An 18,310-nucleotide genomic window follows, 5' to 3' on the forward strand; every position below is an offset into this window, starting at 1 on the left:
TTTAAGGTTTCGGTTCATTCTAAAGGCTCGTTCACACCAAGAATGATAACTATAAAATCATAACAATATTATCGTCCACAGTCACACCAACGAACAATATCGTTCTGTTTATTATAAGTGCGCTCTGCAGTTTTGTTGTCTACTGCTTTAAATGCTCGAGCTCTTTACAGCAGGATGGATTCTGATTGGCTGTCAATGTTTTTTATCGTTCATCAGCTGAAAAGAAAAAAATACTTTCAAAAATATAATTTTTTGTGCCGTTATAGTTATCGGTCTAAACAGGCCTTTAATGTTCCACAACATCTGCACTGACCAACGGTGAAATTGCATTCTGTCCGAGTTGGTACTATCAGTGTAATGATAGAGACGGATGCAAAATGCAAGTAAAAACTGTTTATTAGTTTTCAGTAGTATAAGACAACAGTTCAGAGGACAAACACTCAGGTGAAATATGATGCAGGGACTTCGACGGGCAACCCAGTGATGGTGTGCGGTGATCAGTGTGCTCAGGAATCCAGGGAACAAACAATCCAAACGAAGCCACAACGATCTGACAACATGAGACAGTGATCACTGAACATATAAAGGGAAAGGGAAGTGATTACAGCTGGTGCTAACAATCAACCTGAGATTGGATACCACGCACACACACACACACACACACACACACACACACACACACACACACAAACACACAAACACACAAGAGAGAGACAGTGGATTCCTGAACCGTGACAATCAGGTCATGTGACCTACAGTGTCAGCTGCGTCGCTTCACTGCCATTCACAACTCCTCTCCCGGGGCCTAATTGGGATAATAAAGTGTTCATGATACTACTTTTTCGCATACTGTATAGCAGGGAATAATTCGATTTTGGACAAAGTGCAACTGTTCCTTTTCTGTCTTTAAACAAACAAGCGACAGGTCATGTTTTCATAAATCGTGTCTTCTGATGACACATCCGGGATCTTCGCCCTACTATCTTGTGGGCTTTGGTCTTCCTTGAGGTCGGTCGCAGATGCTGCGTCTCCTGCAGAATGATGACAGACCTCAGCATATTCCTCGGTCAGTGAGGAGGCGCCCCTGATCTCTCCTGACGGCGGCTCTGCGTTCGGGAAGTCGATGGTGGAATAATGAAGAGATTCTGGTGATCTTGGTGTAACGGCTGACAGCATGTCATTATTCCCGTAAACACACTCGCCGTCTCCATGGGAATCCGTGGCCTGATGGAGCAGAAACACAGCAGAATCAGATGAATGTCCGTTTGTGATGTCTTTGAAAATGAATAGTGTGAGTGTGTTTAACTCACTATTTGAGACAGTATGAGTCCAGATGCGTCTACTTGTCTGGTTCTTGAAGGTTTGGGATTCCTTCTTCTGAAAAATGTTTTTAGGCTATCAAAAAATAGATTAGATTTCTGATATAATATGTCAGTCAGAATCACAAATCCGTCTTGTGATGAGGCTAGTAAAGTAAAAGTCTCATCAAATCAATGTGATCTAACTGTTTATTTGGCTTCAAATGATGTTCTTCTGTATTTTTGTCTTGTTTTCCAGTACAAATATATGAAATTAAGACACATTTACTTGAGAAGCAAAGTGGCATATAAAAGTCTTGTTTTCTGAAAAATCTATCAAAATTAAGATTGTTTAAAACAAGAACAAATATTTGCCAATGGGGTTAAAAAAGTGTATTTCTCTGAACCCATTGGCATTTTTCTGAAAACAAGACTTAATATCTGAAGACATTTTGCTTCTCAAGTAAAAGTATCTTGATTTAAGAACGTTTAGATATTTGTACTGGAAAACAAGACAAGCATATTTTGGAGTGAAACTTTTTAACACGTTTACCAGAATAGCCGAAAAAATCTCTGTAATCATCTATAGTTTAGCCTCAGCTCATTATATATTGGACCAGTTCTGTGATAATCATGTTTGTATGATGTACCCACCGTTCATTGTAGACTGCTATGATGCACAAGATCATCATCGCTAATGCACCGACAGCAGCTCCGAGCAGCACAGACGGGTGATGGAAACCTGGAAAGCAGTGTTTTATTGCTCAGAGGTTGGTCTTTTCACGAGTTCACACTTACAAATAGGTCAGATGGAATAAAAAGCGTATTTGGCGTGCTGTCCGAGGAGAGGGCTCCGGGCTCGGTATTCGGCCCGAACCCAGAGTACTCCCCTTCACGAGTGAGGAGTTGGGGTGGTGGAGGGATGCTGAAAAACTGTCAAGGAATGTTAGGTGAGTTGACAGAGTGGATATATATATACTTCTTGTCATGCTGATTAGGGAAGACGTAATTGTTTGATGACAAGTAGATTGGATTGAATTATCTGAACGTGCTCCTCTCGAACTTTGTTTATAAAACATCATTTATAGCTCAGGACTCTTAAATTAGATCATTTAAGTGTCTAAAATGTTTCTCATGAGTGATAAAAATGAATGTGAAGAGCAGCTCAGATCATTTGATCATAGATTCGATTCAAGTTCATACTGAGATCTGATATTTGATTACAGACTTTAGTGTCTTGGCAAATATGAGCACATTTCTCTGGAGAAAAGTTTCCATTTGGTCTCCATTTGATCTCTTGGAGAAATAATTCCCCTGTGGAAAAGAAGGGGAATAAAAATAAAAAAAAGTAAGAGAAAAATGTAATATTTAAGTGTGAACTGAAGGTAATGTTTTCAGACACATAATTGACCCTTCGCTAAGCCCCTCCCTCCTTAGTTACTGTTGCTACGCCTGTCAAGCTTTTGCGTCTGGCACGTCTATTACAGTATGTATGCACCGGTTTCAGACATTCCTAAGGAGATAATTAGTAATTTTTGGCGAACAGGTGAAAATATGAGAGAGCAAGACTGCAGTATGCATTCGAGGGCTATATCCACGACATAATATGCAAACGATTAGAGAATAATTTAATCAAAATTTAAGCTAAAGCATATAACGTTAGGTCCCAGCGCAAGCAGTAGCCGCCTTGTACGCTGATCATTCAAATGGGAAACACACAAATTCAGGAACAGCTATGTGCATGCACAGCAGCGTAAGTGAAATTTGAAAAGATTCTAATATTTATAAATCAAACAGCTTATCCATAAGTATTGTGGAATAAACACAAGAAATTAGCCTGACCACTTTGCAATGATAACGATCTCCCACTTAAATTTGTAGTGCGCCAAGCTACTGCTCACACGTCGTGGGTCATGTAAGTGATTAACTTACTGTTATGAACTGATTAAGTTTGCATACCAACCTTTTCCTTGGAGATCTCCGGCAAGCCCCCTGATGTTCCCTCCTTTTACTAACTACCTTTTACTTTTACTAGACACCGGGAGAGTCGCGATCGGATTGGGGTGGGGTAACGTTACTAGTTTGGCGGTCAATTAACAAAATGCTGAAATATATTTTTAAGTAACGTTAAATTATGTCTGTGAGCCTCCGTCTTGCCTTTAATCACACTGCTTGATCCACGAGCTGGACAATAACTTTATTCTAGAGCTGCTATAAAGCCAAAACACTTTACTTTAATTTCCTATTATCAATGTAAAGCTGCTTTGGAACAATCTACATTGTTAAAAGCGCTATATAAATGAAGATGATGCCCGGCATTTCTCCCCTTGGGTTTTAGGTTCCGGGAAGGAAACAAAATCCACCACCCCGTCCAAACTTTTACGATACCGGGTATCTGATTTGCACAATCCATACGCACAACGCTTCGGCATGTTTCCCTCGCTCAAAAGCTTGCCAGACCTCCCGCGCCTAGTTAAGGTTGCTAAGCCACGATTGGCCTGTGGCGGTTTTACATTTATATTAAATTCAATTAGCCAAACATAGAGTTCTTTTTTAATTTCTCAATTACTTCTATTGTCTTTGAAATATGGTGAAAGTGTACAGCACTTTGTTTTTTTCTACTGATTAAGTATGAGCTGTTTAATTAATAAAATGTAATTAAAATAAAAAAATAATCAAAACAAATTAAGGACAACTAAATCCATAAAATCATCCCTAAAAGATTCTATATATGAAGCACCTTACAGAAACTTTTCTTCTAAGAGTGTATACTTTTAAGATTTGAAGTACACTGCAAGCGCACATTAAATTCAAATTAAGTACACTTCTTTTTCAGAAGGGTTAAGATATTCTAGAGATCTCATTTGTGATCATTCTTGTTGATCAGATAAAGCTGTTGTTGTGCATGTCAGAGAAGCGAATCTCACGTGTCTCTGTCCCGGACGTCCGTGTGACGGGATGAAACCGTTGGCTGGCGCTGGCGGTGCCGAGAGTGTTTGCACTGAAACACTGCAGGACTTCCGTGTCTGTGAGAGGCTGATTGATGGTCAGGATGCTCTTCAAACTTGTGCTTCCTAAAGTTTCATTCCTGATGAACGTGTTTGTAGAATTGGTGAGAACATTTCCAGATCGACGCCACTCTAGTTTAGGCGAGGGATTCCCATGAGCCTCACAGACACACGTGATTATGTTGCTTTTGTTACAAGAGCTGGAGATTTTGGGCGCAACTGAAAGAGACAATAAGATCATAAACTGTAGTTTCTGTGTAGGATCTGAGCAAAATAAAACAGCTTGAGGACCTGTTTCACTTAAGAAAAACTGCTGAACATCTCACTCGGGCTTTTCACACTTGAAATATAGTTAACTCTGGGTCACACTAAAAACCGTGTTAACAGAATTCTTGGTTATATTGCTTCACGTTTCACATTGGGGTTAACATTTATTCCTGAGTATTTAGAAACACATTCCTAAACCATAAATGTTCTTATTTGCATATTTACCATTCAGCCACACTGCACATCCTCATCGACTGAACTATCAAGTTTATAATGAATGGGCTTTTCGGACTATAAAGGTAAGAATGATATGGTCTCTTCTTCACATCAATTGTCACGTTTTCTGTCACCATTTGACAATTTCCCTTCAAACGCTAAACTACTATTTATACAACGCCCATCACTGTTCAAAGCATGTGCTTATGAGCCTCGCAATTAGCTGTTTGTTGCTAAGTGTTTAGCCGTAACATTCTGACACAGATCATTTCACAATGCACTGGTTGCAACGCAATGCGGGATTAAAGGGACACTTCACCCATTGAGATGGGAGAAATAAGAATTTAAGTGTTTCACTTCCTGCTTATAATGACGTAAAAATCGTCATTTTGCGTCATAATAAGCAGGAAGTCACATTTCATTGAATAGTGTATGAGACTACAAACACTAGCTCCTCATTATTCCAGGGGGTGGGACCCACTCACCCTGCAGGCCTATTACAGATCAGTGGGTGGGACTAAACTTATAAACGCTTATGGAGTCAGATGGGAATTTACGAGAATGGCTGAAGGAGCTACACATGATATGGAAGAAGAGGATTTTGAAAGTCTGTTGCTCGAAACAGATGTTCGTGGCTATCTGTACGAGCCGCAATATAGTGAAGAGCAGCTGAGGCTGATGGTGGAACAGGAGGCGGCGGCTGCAGCCAAGGCAGGAGACCTGCCTGTCGCGACGAGGAGCCTGGGCTTAGAGTCCTGCATGGGACGGGTGATCCGCAAATTTTGCTCAAACAGGTGAAAAATATCCAACTGTGTCGGATACGGGTGCGGGTCGGGTCGGACACGGGAGAAACACGGGCCTAAACACGGGTTTAAAACAATCACATGCAGGCGTAAAAATATATGCATGTTTTTAGGAACACATCTACAAATATATGACTGTATTTTAAGTTGATAAAATAATTTAAAATCCACATCAGTTTATTTGTGCCCACGCGCTATGCCCTCCGAGGAATCTATAACGTTACCTAGGGCTACTTTCACTTTTAAAAATTCCTCATAACCGCGCGCGCGATCTGCTTGCAGTCATTGAGATGGATGCTGAGGAGTTGAAGAAAAGAATAGCTAGTGGAGATTGTAAAGTTGTCGACAATATGTCATCAAAAATCAAGTCTAGTGTGTGGGAGAAATTTGGAGTTTCTGAAGAAAATATTGTGAAAGGCTTTGCTGCATGCATTTTCGTGTTGGATTATAGCCGCAAATGTGGAACTTCATCGCGGAGGAAGCACGCAGATAACTGTGGAATGCATCTTTTTCAGCGATTTTTGAGTGAGCATATCAGTGAACACTCCTGACCACTCGGTGAGTTTCACGTCTTTGTAAACGAAAGTTTAATGTGTTTTAGGAAGGAATGTTCCAGTGCACCTAGACAACCATTGTGGGGGTGGGGGGGAAAGCGAAATAAACCTAAAATTCTCGGGACAGGAGCATGTGTCCAAATTTTAATCTTAACCGTTCTATTTCATCAGAAACGATCTGTAAACAGGGCTTTAAGTGTAAAATACCGAACTTACCCTTTAAGTGTGTGGTGTGCAGGGCGTGTTTGAACCCAAAATTGTCAGATGTAGGCTAGACGAAATTGCGTGGCAGAATAGTGTTGTAGCCGCGTCTGTTCGATTGGTAAAATGTTATAAGGCTACTCAGTTTTGTGGTAACGTTAGCCATGTTCTTCATGTCGGCTACTTGTCTTTTGACAGCTTCGGCTGAAGTTGTCCTTGTGTTAATTGTCGTGTAATAACTTCTGTATGACCTGGCAATAAACATTTTTGTAATTGTGTCTAATGTGATTGGCTAAACTGATTTTATTTCGGGTGGGTGTCGGGGGACTGAACATCCCGGTACCATGCAATAGTTCACCATTTCAAAATAAATAGTAACAAGGAATAATTCAATAATAATTCAATAGAGTTCGCCAAACAAAATTTTTTTTTTATGTGAAATGAATTTCAAACTCAAGCGGTAGCTAGCCTAGTGCTTTCTCTGATAGGCGGATTTCTCATAGGCGGTGTTCTGGATTAATGGGAGTGGCTTGTGGAGCTGTGCAAATGTGTTGCATTGTGGGAGTTGTGGTTTTCCATACAAATGCGCCCTAAAGTTACTTTCTGTCATAACTATGCAGTTTAGTCATAACTATGACTATTTTTACGAAAAGGCAGCAAATTAAAAAAATTTAATACATTTCGACTACATATATGACCCACTTTCAAAAAAGATCAATGTCCCCACGGGTGAAATGCTTGACGCCAAATTAGCAGTGCTACTCCTGTTCCCGAGCAGGGTTTCATAACCCCGGGTAAGAATTTTCTCTTTACCCTCGGTTTCTCTATCGGGTAGGTGTAGAAGTCAGGCCACTCAACCGAAGGTAGCGTTAACGTTAATCCTGTCAGATCGTCCATTGACCGAGCGTGTACGGTCATCTGGTTCCGTCCGTTAAAATGAACTTTTGCAAATAACAATCGCGGTCCTGGACAGTGAGTGACCTTGCACATTAAGACAAAATCAGATTTTCTACAGTCATTGTTAAAAAACAAGCTAACAAAACTTGCAAACTAGCGTTAGTGAAGCGGCCAGAGGGATCTTTCTGCCTCCAGCTAAGCCCCGCCCACACAAATACGTCGCCATGTTTTCCAACTGTAAAAGGGTCTATAAAGATTATTATTTTTTTATTTTTTTATTTTTTTTTTAAGTCAGGTTGAATGAATGATTCAACGACTCGCTCAAGGAATTCACTTGTTTCATTACTGGATGAATCAGCGTTTTTGAACAAATCTCTTGAATGAATGATTTAATGACGGAAATTTTTTTTAAAAGTCACTTGTCGCCTGTGTAACAATTGAATTGATACAATCTTTATTTGAAGCATCAAGTTACATTCACAAGGTGATTTACTGTATTTTGATCGCTACTGCAGACATAGGTGTTTATATCCAAACTATAAACATTTATCCCAGTACTTCTATGATCATTTAAATTAATGCAACACAATATAAAATAACAATACTGTGTGGTTGAAAAGACTGTTTGTGAAGCTGTTTCATATTTATACATCACAACTGCTCTCTCCACCAACGCAGATCTGAATGTTCGCTGTGATCGTACTTGTTAAAGGTTTAATAGACATATAGCTGAATCGCTGTCATTCAGGAATAAAATTGCATGGGTGTTTGAATCGAGATCGTGATCTTTTAACAATTAATCGCGCAGCTGTTAGAAACGCCTGCATTCTGTTGCCAATGGTCAGTCGCTTGTGTTGCTGGAAATCGGTAGCTCTCCATTGAAATGAATGGTATCATGTCACTTATGCGCATAAGTGTTGTGCTGTGTAAACAGGGCTTTACAAAGTAGTATTCAATTGTAAAAAGTGTCAAAAATGAACATTCTGTCACCAAACCTGTATGACTTTCTTTCATGCATGTAACACAAAAGTAGATATTTTGAAGAACGTTGGGAACAAAATAACATTGGACCCCATTGAAAAGAAGAGAAAAACACTGAGACAATATCTCTCTCAAAAAAGTCATACAGGTTTTGGATGACAAATGATAAATGACAGAATTTTCATTTTTGTGTAAACTATCCCTTTACTTCAAACTGTACACTTATAATACATGCAAGCAATATACTTGCCGCTCTGCTTTGAGTCTTTGCATGTATTACTATGTAAAGTGTGAATCTGGCACTTTTTTTTTTTTTTTTTTACACATCTTTTAACAGAAGTACAATTTCACGAGTTCACCCTTACATCAATTAAACAGAGTAAAGATTATGCGTATTTGGCGTGCTGTCCGGGGGAGGGCTCCGAGCTCGGAAATTTTGCCCGAACCCAGAGTACTCCCCCGTTGTTGTAAGAGTATTCAGGACTAGAAGCGAGGAGATGGGGTGTTGGAGGGATGCTGTTAAACTGTCAACGAACAGAGGTAAGCTTGCAGTATACACCTCTTACCTCATTTATTGGGTTGATTAACAGTGTGGTCCACTCGTGTTTAATTAGGTTTAATTATCTGAACGTGCTCCTCCCGAACTTTGTAAATAAAACATCATTTTAGAGATGTGTAAATGTTTGTACTGGTATAAGGAACTTTTTTTTCCTCCATGTTCTGTACCGTGACGTCTTGTATTACTCATCTAAGCATATTTTCGCATTACTGTAACAAACAGCAATTGACTTGATGTTCAAGGAATTTTAGAGAACTTGAGATGTCGGTTACCAGAATTTTTTTTTTTTTCTTACATTTAATCACATTGCATTAGTATTATAAAAAAAGTTGACAGCTTCATGCAATTTCACTTGCTTCAGTGCAGTTTCACAAAGGTTTCATATTAAAAAGTGTTGCATTTCAAAACTTGAACAGCTCTGTAGGGGAACCAAATCTCCTGTGGTCTTTCCATATACATTTTCTGTATATGAAGAAAACACCCATGCAAAAGTGTTACACACATTTAACAGCATTTCTAGCATGCAACTGAACTGCAACTTACTGTATTGTTGGTCACTGTCAGCCTGTCATAAGTTTTTTTTTTTTTTTTTTTTTTTTTTTTTTTTGGCGAATGTCAGTATGCATTCTTCATACAAGATATTAAACCACTGTGTAGTTTATTTGATCAAATAGTCTTTACCATAAGCTATACATCAAATTGAAGTCATTTAAACATGGTTTTGTGGTTTTTGCAACTCTTCAATAGTGTCTTTTTAGTGCTGAAAGTCATATTATGACTGTGTTAAACCGTATCATCACATGCTTTTATGGTAAAATTCACCTTTTTAATCTCAATACATGTTTATTTTCACCATAAACATTGCACTTTGCATCCAAATGCAATGTTATGCTTTTGCTGTAAGGGATCAGATTAAATGAGTGAATATAACAGTGCAGTAATTTTTCTTTGTACTCACACTGAGCATCCAGTTCAATTGTTGCGTTGTGTTGGCCATGCTGGTTTTGAGCTGTACAGCGATACCGTGTGGAGTGTGTAGGGTTAGACACAACATAGGTATGAAATCCGGTCTGGAGGAGCTCAAGCTGAGATCCGGTCTCTTTGTACCAGGTGAAGTTGAGCACCGCTGGTTTTGCATCAGTGCTGCAGGTCAGAGTCACTGGATGGCCCTCCATCATAGAGCCGGAGGGAAAGAATGACAGCGATGTGTTTTTTGGGGCATCTGAGGAAAAAAGATGTGTAGTGTAGTGTAGCAGTTCAAGATCTCAGTTAGTAACTGAATAGCTGTATGTTTAAACCTTGTTATTTTACAAGTTTCAGATGTAGGCAGTATGTTGAAGCATGTGTGCAAACATCTAGACGAACACAATATAAAATAACCGACAAAACACCATGTGTCTGTATTTCACCTCTTACGTTGTTCGCTTTACACTAGCTGTGCAATGGTTTTAATTAGCTACTGTGCTAAAGCAAATCAAGACTATATGATGAGAATTTGTAGTAAACATGATAGGACTGTTTTTCATTTGTCGACTGGACAGTGTGTTAGTCTGAACTGAGAACAGCTGCTCTGTGAGCAACTGAAGCACATCTGGGAATAAATCAAAACCCACTGACACTGAACATAAATTTGCAGTTCAGTGATGTTCAAAAACGTCAGTATCTACAGACAGGCCTCATTACTTGGATCATTAATGTTAGGGTTTGCACATTAAATCCTAATCAAAATAACATTTTATAAAAATTTTTTTGAGCATTGAGTATATCAAATCAATTAATTCAGTCCTCTTGAATGTGAGTAACTGATTGATAATAGCGATTGCCAAACATTCACAACGGACGTCCAGCAGAATTCAGGCTGTCACAGTCGATAGCATTATGACAATCTTCCACAAATAATAGTAAAGACATTTACTGAAAGTATTTTTAAATGTGTTAAAAATATGAAATATATTTAAAATATATGCATTAAAATATAATGTATATATTTGATTTAATTGTATTTTTATTTATTTATTTTTTATTTAGCTTTTAAGTCTGAAATCTGAAGTCTTATATAGTAATGACTGTGAGTAAATTAGAAGAGCCTCTTGATACTCACACTGGACGTCCAGCATCACTGATGCGTTCTGAGCGCCGTGTTGGTTCTGAGCTGTACAGACGTATCGTCCGCTGTGTGTTGGGTCGGTGTTGCTGATGGTCAGGTTCTGTCCGCTCTGCACTGGTTTCAGTGGTTCTTCAGTGTCTGTGTACCAGGTGTAGTTGAGCACCGGTGGGTTTGCATCACTGCTGCAGCTCAGAGTCACTGAACGGCCCTCCAGAACAAAACCAGATGCACTTACATGCGCAGATGTGTTTTTAGGAGCATCTAATGGAGAAGAAAAACATTTAGGCCATCAAAAAAATATTTTTAATAATTGTTATGTCATTAATGCGATGAAATAAGACTAATGTAAGTATGGGAAGGAATTACTGACAAATAAAAATGCTTTTGAAAGAGGTGGTTGATTATTTCACTTTTCTAACTTTAGTTAGTGTAGTGTGTAATGTTGCTGTTTGAGCATAAACAACACTGCAAAGTGACAACACTCAAAGTTCAAAGCAAAGGGAGATATTTGCTTTTAAAGAAATAGTTTTTTAAGGACTACAAGAAACGGCTGGTAGAGACTACACAACATTCCTCCCGGGTTAGTGACATCACTAACACTAAAATTTACATAAACCCCGCCCCCTGAACACGATTTATAGATTATCAAGACAGAATATGCTAATCAATAACTAGAAGTTAACTCCACATCAGCTACATAAATTCATCAACTAAACATTCAGAAATGTCCTGTTGCATTTTACATGTTGTCACTTCTTCTTGAGTCTCTCCATCATTGTCTGAATCTGGTTTAAACATAAATGGCTGAAAGTTTTTGAAATTTTCAGTGCATGTTTGTGTGAGTGCAAGCTGTTGAAGCTCCGCCCCCTGTGCCGGGAGCAGCAGCTCATTTGCATTTAAAGGAACAGACACAAAACAGTGCGTTTTTGCTCACCCTCAAAAATTGATAATTGTAACATGCTTTATAAAAATATCTGTGGGGTATTTTGAGCTAAAACTTCACATACACACTCTGGGGACATCAGAGATTTATTTACATCTTGTGAAAAGGGCATTATACCACCCCTTTTAAATCGTACACATTTTCTCATCCATGTAAAAAGGGTCCGCTGTTAGCAGGTTAAATGACTACAAAGTCATGTTTTATTATATTTGCATTTAGTTCTTGTCGTTCACTGTACATTTACAAGTCTAGTAAAGGTTGAAAAAACTGTTTAAGCAAAGATCATTTATAGTAGCGGTTGTTTTTATAGTTATTGTTTTTATATTTAAAAATATATATAAAATAATTTTAATATAATATGTATAATTTATATTTTGTGTATTTATTTACACTATTCTTCTCTCTCTTTTTCTGCATATAAAATAAATTATATGCAATATTTTATACTTGTAGTATATGTATGTATAAAGTCTGAAATCTGAAGTCTGATATAGTAATGACTGTGAGTAAATTAGAAGAGCCTCTTGATACTCACACTGGACGTCCAGCATCACTGATGCGTTCTGAGCGCCGTGTTCGTTCTGAGCTGTACAGACGTATCGTCCGCTGTGTGTCGGGTCGGTGTTGCTGATGGTCAGGTTCTGTCCACTCTGCACTGGTTTCAGTGGTTCTTCAGTGTCTCTGTACCAGGTGTAGTTGAGCACCGGTGGGTTTGCATCACTGCTGCAGCTCAGAGTCACTGAACGTCCCTCCAGAACAAAACCAGATGCACTTACATGCGCGGATGTGTTTTTAGGAGCATCTAATGGAGATGAAAAAAATGTAGGCTATCATTTTTTTTATTTTTTTGTTATAATTGTAAAGTCATTAATGCTAAGAAATAACACTAATGTAAGTATGGGAAGGAATTAGTGACAAATAAAAATGCTTTTTAAAAAGTACACATTTTCTCATCCATGTAAAAAGGGTCCACTATCAGCAGGTTAAATAACTACAAAGTCATGTTTATTATATTTGCATTTAGTTCTTGTCGTTCATTGTACATTTACAGTAAAGCTTGAAACAACTGTTTAAGCGAAAATCATTTATATTAACGGTTGATAATGCTACTCTGTGCAAAACAACTGACCTTAAATATTTGGAATTAAATTAATTAACAGTGAAGGTTTTATATATTATGTTTAAAAAAATAATAATAAATATAAATATATATATAATAACATTATTTAATATTGTATTTTATGCATTAAATACTTTTATTGTTGACATTAACATTAAAATGTATGTATAAAAAAACTGTGATATAAAACCTTCACTGTATCTTTACTTTCAAATATTTAAAGTGAAGTTTTTATATTTAAAAAATATATAAAAAATGAGTTTAATATAATATGTATAATTTATATTTTGTGTATTTATTTACACTATCCCTCTCTCTCTCTTTCTCTGCATATAAAATAAATGATATGCAATATTTTATACTTCTAGTATATATGTGTGTATAAAGTCTGAAATCTGAAGTCTGATATTGTAATGACTGTGAGTAAATTAGAAGAACCTCTTGATACTCACACTGGACGTCCAGCATCACTGATGCGTTCTGAGCGCCGTGTTCGTTCTGAGCTGTACAGACGTATCGTCCGCTGTGTGTCGGGTCGGTGTTGCTGATGGTCAGGTTCTGTCCGCTCTGCACTGGTTTCAGTGGTTCTTCAGTGTCTCTGTACCAGGTGTAGTTGAGCACCGGTGGGTTTGCATCACTGCTGCAGCTCAGAGTCACTGAACGGCCCTCCAGAACAAAACCAGATGCACTTACATGCGCAGATGTGTTTTTAGGACCATCTAATGGAGGAGAAAAACATTCAACAATTATGTTACGATGTACAGCTCTAATTCTAGATAATCAGTCAGAATTGATTGAAATACGTCTTACACTGAACACGTAGCGTACGGGACTTGTTGTGTTTTGTGATCTGCTCCTGAAGCTGGTGTGTTACAGTGCAGGTGAAATTGGCTAAATGATGACGGTGAGTTACAGTGAAGATCAGATCAGAGATGAGCTCAGTTTGCTCCTGACGCTGATGTTGTGTGACTCTCTCGTTGAGGAGGTGTTCAGGAGACGAGCTCCATGTGAGATTTGCTGGACGAGAGGAACAGAAGATCTTAGTCGAGCAGCGCAGAATCACAGAGCTTCCCTCCATCACCTCCGTCACGTTCTTCACCTCCGTCACCTCCTTCACCTTCTGCTGATCCTTAAACAGACTCACTGTGGGTTCGGGTGGAGACTCTACAACACATAGAGATACAGTCAAACATTATAGGATTATCATATCCAATAATGAAGGCACATATTGTACAGTAGTTGATTTATTTATTATTTATGTCCAGTAACATTATCCAACTCATTTTGCATCGCAGACATAAGGTATTTTCTGTGAATGTGCGAGACTTCTGATTCATAAGCCGCATATTAGTAAATGATTAGAAGAATAACTGCAGTAACTGGTAAAACTAATTGCACTACAAACCAGTGTTTATGATAATAAATCAAAATAATATGATAACAATTATTAGTTTGCAATATAAAGCAGCATAACAGACAGTTTTTGTACAAGTTAATAACTGGTGTCACCAGAAGCTTCGCACAATCACAGTTACTAATGCCACACTTACATTAATATAGAAGCAGCATGAACAATATGACACTCACCTATGACAGCAATTTCAACTTTGTATTCAGGTTTGTAGTAGCTATATTTCAGTTTTCCGCTGCTTTCAACTCTGAAGTAATACGACCCATTATCACTCTGACCGACATTATCGAAGCGGGTGGTGCAGTTTTTCTCTGTAGGAGTGCCAAATATTTCTCCTTTTAATAGTCCAGTGTCGGGGCTACTGGAGTCAAACACTACAGTGAGAGGGTTAGTGTTTCTGTCTTTTTGCCATATTCTCTTTGAATCTTCAGTGAGTTCTGTTACATATTGTTGATCAACATCAAATGTGCAGGGTATGAAAACACAGGATCCTTGTAGAGCTTCTACTTTATTCGGCAGACTGATATTATAAACACATAACACTCCTAAAACACACAGACAAGAGGAACTGATCACACAGAGTTTATATGCAGAATAAACTGCTGCACTTATTCATATGGAAATTATCTCAGAATATTAATTCAGCAGAGGAATAATCTATAAGAATGAAACCTTGTATCAGACATCCAGTGAGGAGGAACGTCACAGATATTTCCATCATTTCCATTCACTCCACCTTACAACAGAAAATACAAACACAATCATATACACTCTTAAAAATAAACTGAAGAACCTTTAACATCCATTGAATCTGTCCATTCCATAAAAGCTTCTTTATAGTGAAAAAAACAATGTTCTTAAGATTATTAAAAGGTTCTTCATATTAAGAAAAAATGGTTCTTTTAGGAAGTGTTCCCTGAAAGTTTCCATAAATTGTTCGTCTATGGAATCGCTGTGAAAAATCGCCTTTATTTTTAAGAGTGTATAAACTTAACAGCAGTTATTTCCTTTTTAAACTTTGGTGTAAACACTATTTATAAATCCAAAAACTATTTTTCATTAATGAGAGAAATGTCATGATGATTCGTTGAATTTAATTAAAAAAAATTTTCGTAAGTGGTTGTACACAATTGATTTTAGCTACATTTAAACAAATGCATTAAGTTGAACTTAATTTTATTTCAACTTAATGCATTTGTTTAAATGTAGCTAAAATTAATTGTGTGCAACCACTTATGATAATTTTTTTTATTAAATTCAACAAATAATTTTTTTCTGAATCAAAACTCTAAATCACTTTCATTTTGAACAAGTTTTACAACCTGAGTGTCAAAAGACTGAAAATCTCTAAATGACAGAAGATTTAGTGTGTTGTGTGTAAATGACTTACCGGAGAAGAGTGAAAGAGCGACTGTGACTCTTCTACACTGGATAGAGGGAGATCTGTGTGTGTAAACAACATGTCTTTACTTCTATTAGAGTTTTACCACTTCCCCTTTCAGGCCGAACTAAATAACTATAGCCTGACTGAGTAATATATGCTAATCAGTATGAAGCTTATTGAATAATATTAAAAAAAACATTTCTTTATATTTACTTGAAACATCTTGTGAGATCCAGTAACGCTTAATAATTACTAAATATTATTCAGGAATAAGTGTTGAATCACATTTAAAACGCAATCTGTTAAGGAAACATTAACATTTCATTTCTTTGTGTTTCTTACTATTTAAGGTTGGCTATTATAGTATTACAGTAAGAAACATGGTAAATTCAGGACTAAATAGCTTGCAGATTCTTTCCTACCCAAGATACTGAGTGAAACCTAAAGCAGAACAGATTTCAGCAAATACTGCTGTTTTGTATCATGTTTGTTTCTCTAATTCCGACACCGATGATCAAATGTATGGAAGCTTGTTTCCAATTCCACCAATGAAATATTAATTACTCTCAGTGTCACTTTCATCAAAAAATTTGTCATTAAGAACCTTAAAAATAAAATGAGTTAATAATATTTTATATAATATAATATTTTATTTTGCCTATATTAACAGTGGTCTTGATGGGGGGAGGAGTCAGTTCTGCCACTCTCAGGTACGCATTAATGAATCTCGATCATATTAATCTCATCAACAGCGATCATAATGGAAAACTATTAAATATGAAACAAAAGACTGCAGGCTTCAGGCACATCTCAGAATAGCTCAGAAGATAACAACTCTCACGCATTCAACATGAGATTCACGCAATTGACACTGACACGCTCTCACGGCACGCCCATTTTATCATGCAGTGAACAATCGTGAAGCAAAGTGAGCATTGACACCAACAGACAAGACAGAGCAGGTTTATATGATATGAAACAGTCTCAGCTTTCTAATTCGGTCAATTTTATTATGAAATTCAAACAATAAATATCGTTTTATCTCTCCTAAATGTGACGTGACAGATCGTGGCACTTGAACTGATCACAGTCCCGGCTCCAGCTTTGAGATATAAGGTCCCAGCAAACATTGGTCCGACGGCAACGTCGTGTCCCTGGCCAAAAATAGTCGCGGTATGACGGCATAAATCGGTAAAAATATGTAACACAGAACATTTCCTAAAAATGCATTCAGATACATTTGTACATGTCTACAGTTCTCTGGGGTTGCATGTTTAATTGTTATTTTGACTTTTAGCTACGTGTAGTTCAATATAGTGTATCGGGTGAGAGGACGTCACCTGGCGACGTCTTTTACACGTGCATTTATAGTCCATCATGACCCTCCATCATGGAATCCTTGTGAAATATGCAAAAGCTATGCTTAATCCTTGCATGGTAAATACTGCAAAAAATGTGGAATGTATGCATATACATGTAAAACAGAATTATATCTGGTCACCATTTATGTCCAAAACTGTGCTGCCAAGATGTAACAAAAGATCTCCCGACATTACCAAATCCCGCGATAGGTTAGATTATCTCACGAGATGTTAACGCGTTTTCCCCATAGACTTCACTCCGGAACACTGAAGTTTGAACAACCACGAAGAGAGGAGGAATTGAGGTCCATATTTTTAGAAATCTACTGTTGGGTACGTACATTTTGTATTATTAGATTCACGTGCTAGAGTTTTACTTGTTTGACATGAATGAACCGAAAGAAATGATGCCCACATTGTCAACTGAAATTGGCTAACTGAGTTTGGCTAAAATTAGCTAGTAGGCTAAAAGTTAATTTGAACTTATACAACGGTATACCATAGTATAAAGTATGTTTAATGATACAGTCAAAGTTATTACTGTAAATTATTAATGTAGCCTTTTGAGAGTTTCTTTCAGAAAGTAAATGATCTGAAGTAGAATGAAATGTTTAGCTGGATTTGAACATGTATGTTTTCAGTAACTGCTTTAAAAATATTTTGTAATTTTAGAATAGCTAAACATGTCTATTTAGGGGACATCACAGCCCACCTGTCTTTATCAGAAATGTCCTGTTCACTTTCTCACTGTTACACACCTAGTTAAGGGTCTTTCTCAAGGGCACCACGGTGGTATTGAAGAGGCAGGGGACAAATGCTGTTCCCCCCGCCCCAACTGATCTAACACCAATTTAAAGCAGAACATCTTTTATACAATAAAATAAAATGTAATGCATGTTGATTACCTTTTTCTAATGTTTCATTCATGATTCATTCATCTTGTTCCATGTTTTTTTTTTTTTATTTAGCTGAAGACCATAAAAATATTTTGAAAATAAGTGCATGTCATTTACCTCAAATTTTTAATTTTCATTTATTTTAAAAATAAATATATTCTCTTCCCTTAGATGCTGTGAAGAGGTGGAGCCCACATGCTACAGACACTGAAACTAATGCAGCAATGGCAGAACACCTGAAACACGCTCCAGGAAGAGCTGGGGGTGGGGGATACAACAAATGAGCCAAACAATGTGTTTAAGG

General features: G+C 37.4%; 1 protein-coding gene across 3 annotated transcripts; it reads right to left on the reverse strand.

Annotated features, from left to right (window-relative positions):
• Window positions 1-379: 379 nt before the first annotated feature.
• On the reverse strand, window positions 380-15,814 carry LOC308689731 (B-cell receptor CD22-like). Of its 3 annotated transcripts, XM_081363600.1 has the most exons (12): window positions 15,756-15,814; window positions 15,038-15,101; window positions 14,542-14,910; window positions 13,765-14,118; window positions 13,407-13,673; window positions 12,370-12,636; window positions 10,886-11,152; window positions 9,743-10,006; window positions 4,226-4,525; window positions 1,953-2,040; window positions 1,311-1,395; window positions 380-1,224 (listed from the first exon to the last, which is right to left on the reverse strand). In XM_081363600.1, exons 2-12 carry the CDS (start codon window positions 15,090-15,092, stop codon window positions 907-909), a joined length of 2,634 nt encoding a protein of 877 aa, XP_081219726.1. In that variant the 5' UTR covers window positions 15,093-15,101; window positions 15,756-15,814; the 3' UTR covers window positions 380-906. The 3 variants fall into 3 exon arrangements, with proteins under 3 accessions (XP_081219726.1, XP_081219727.1, XP_081219728.1); XM_081363601.1 differs by lacking the exon at window positions 12,370-12,636 and having other exon boundaries at window positions 15,756-15,798; XM_081363602.1 differs by lacking the exon at window positions 12,370-12,636 and having other exon boundaries at window positions 1,311-1,377; window positions 15,756-15,794.
• Between the last annotated feature and the right edge of the window lie 2,496 nt (window positions 15,815-18,310).

This window comes from Scardinius erythrophthalmus (genome assembly GCF_964197995.2).
Source record: "Scardinius erythrophthalmus genome assembly, chromosome: 4".
Taxonomy (NCBI): Eukaryota; Metazoa; Chordata; class Actinopteri; order Cypriniformes; family Leuciscidae; genus Scardinius; species Scardinius erythrophthalmus.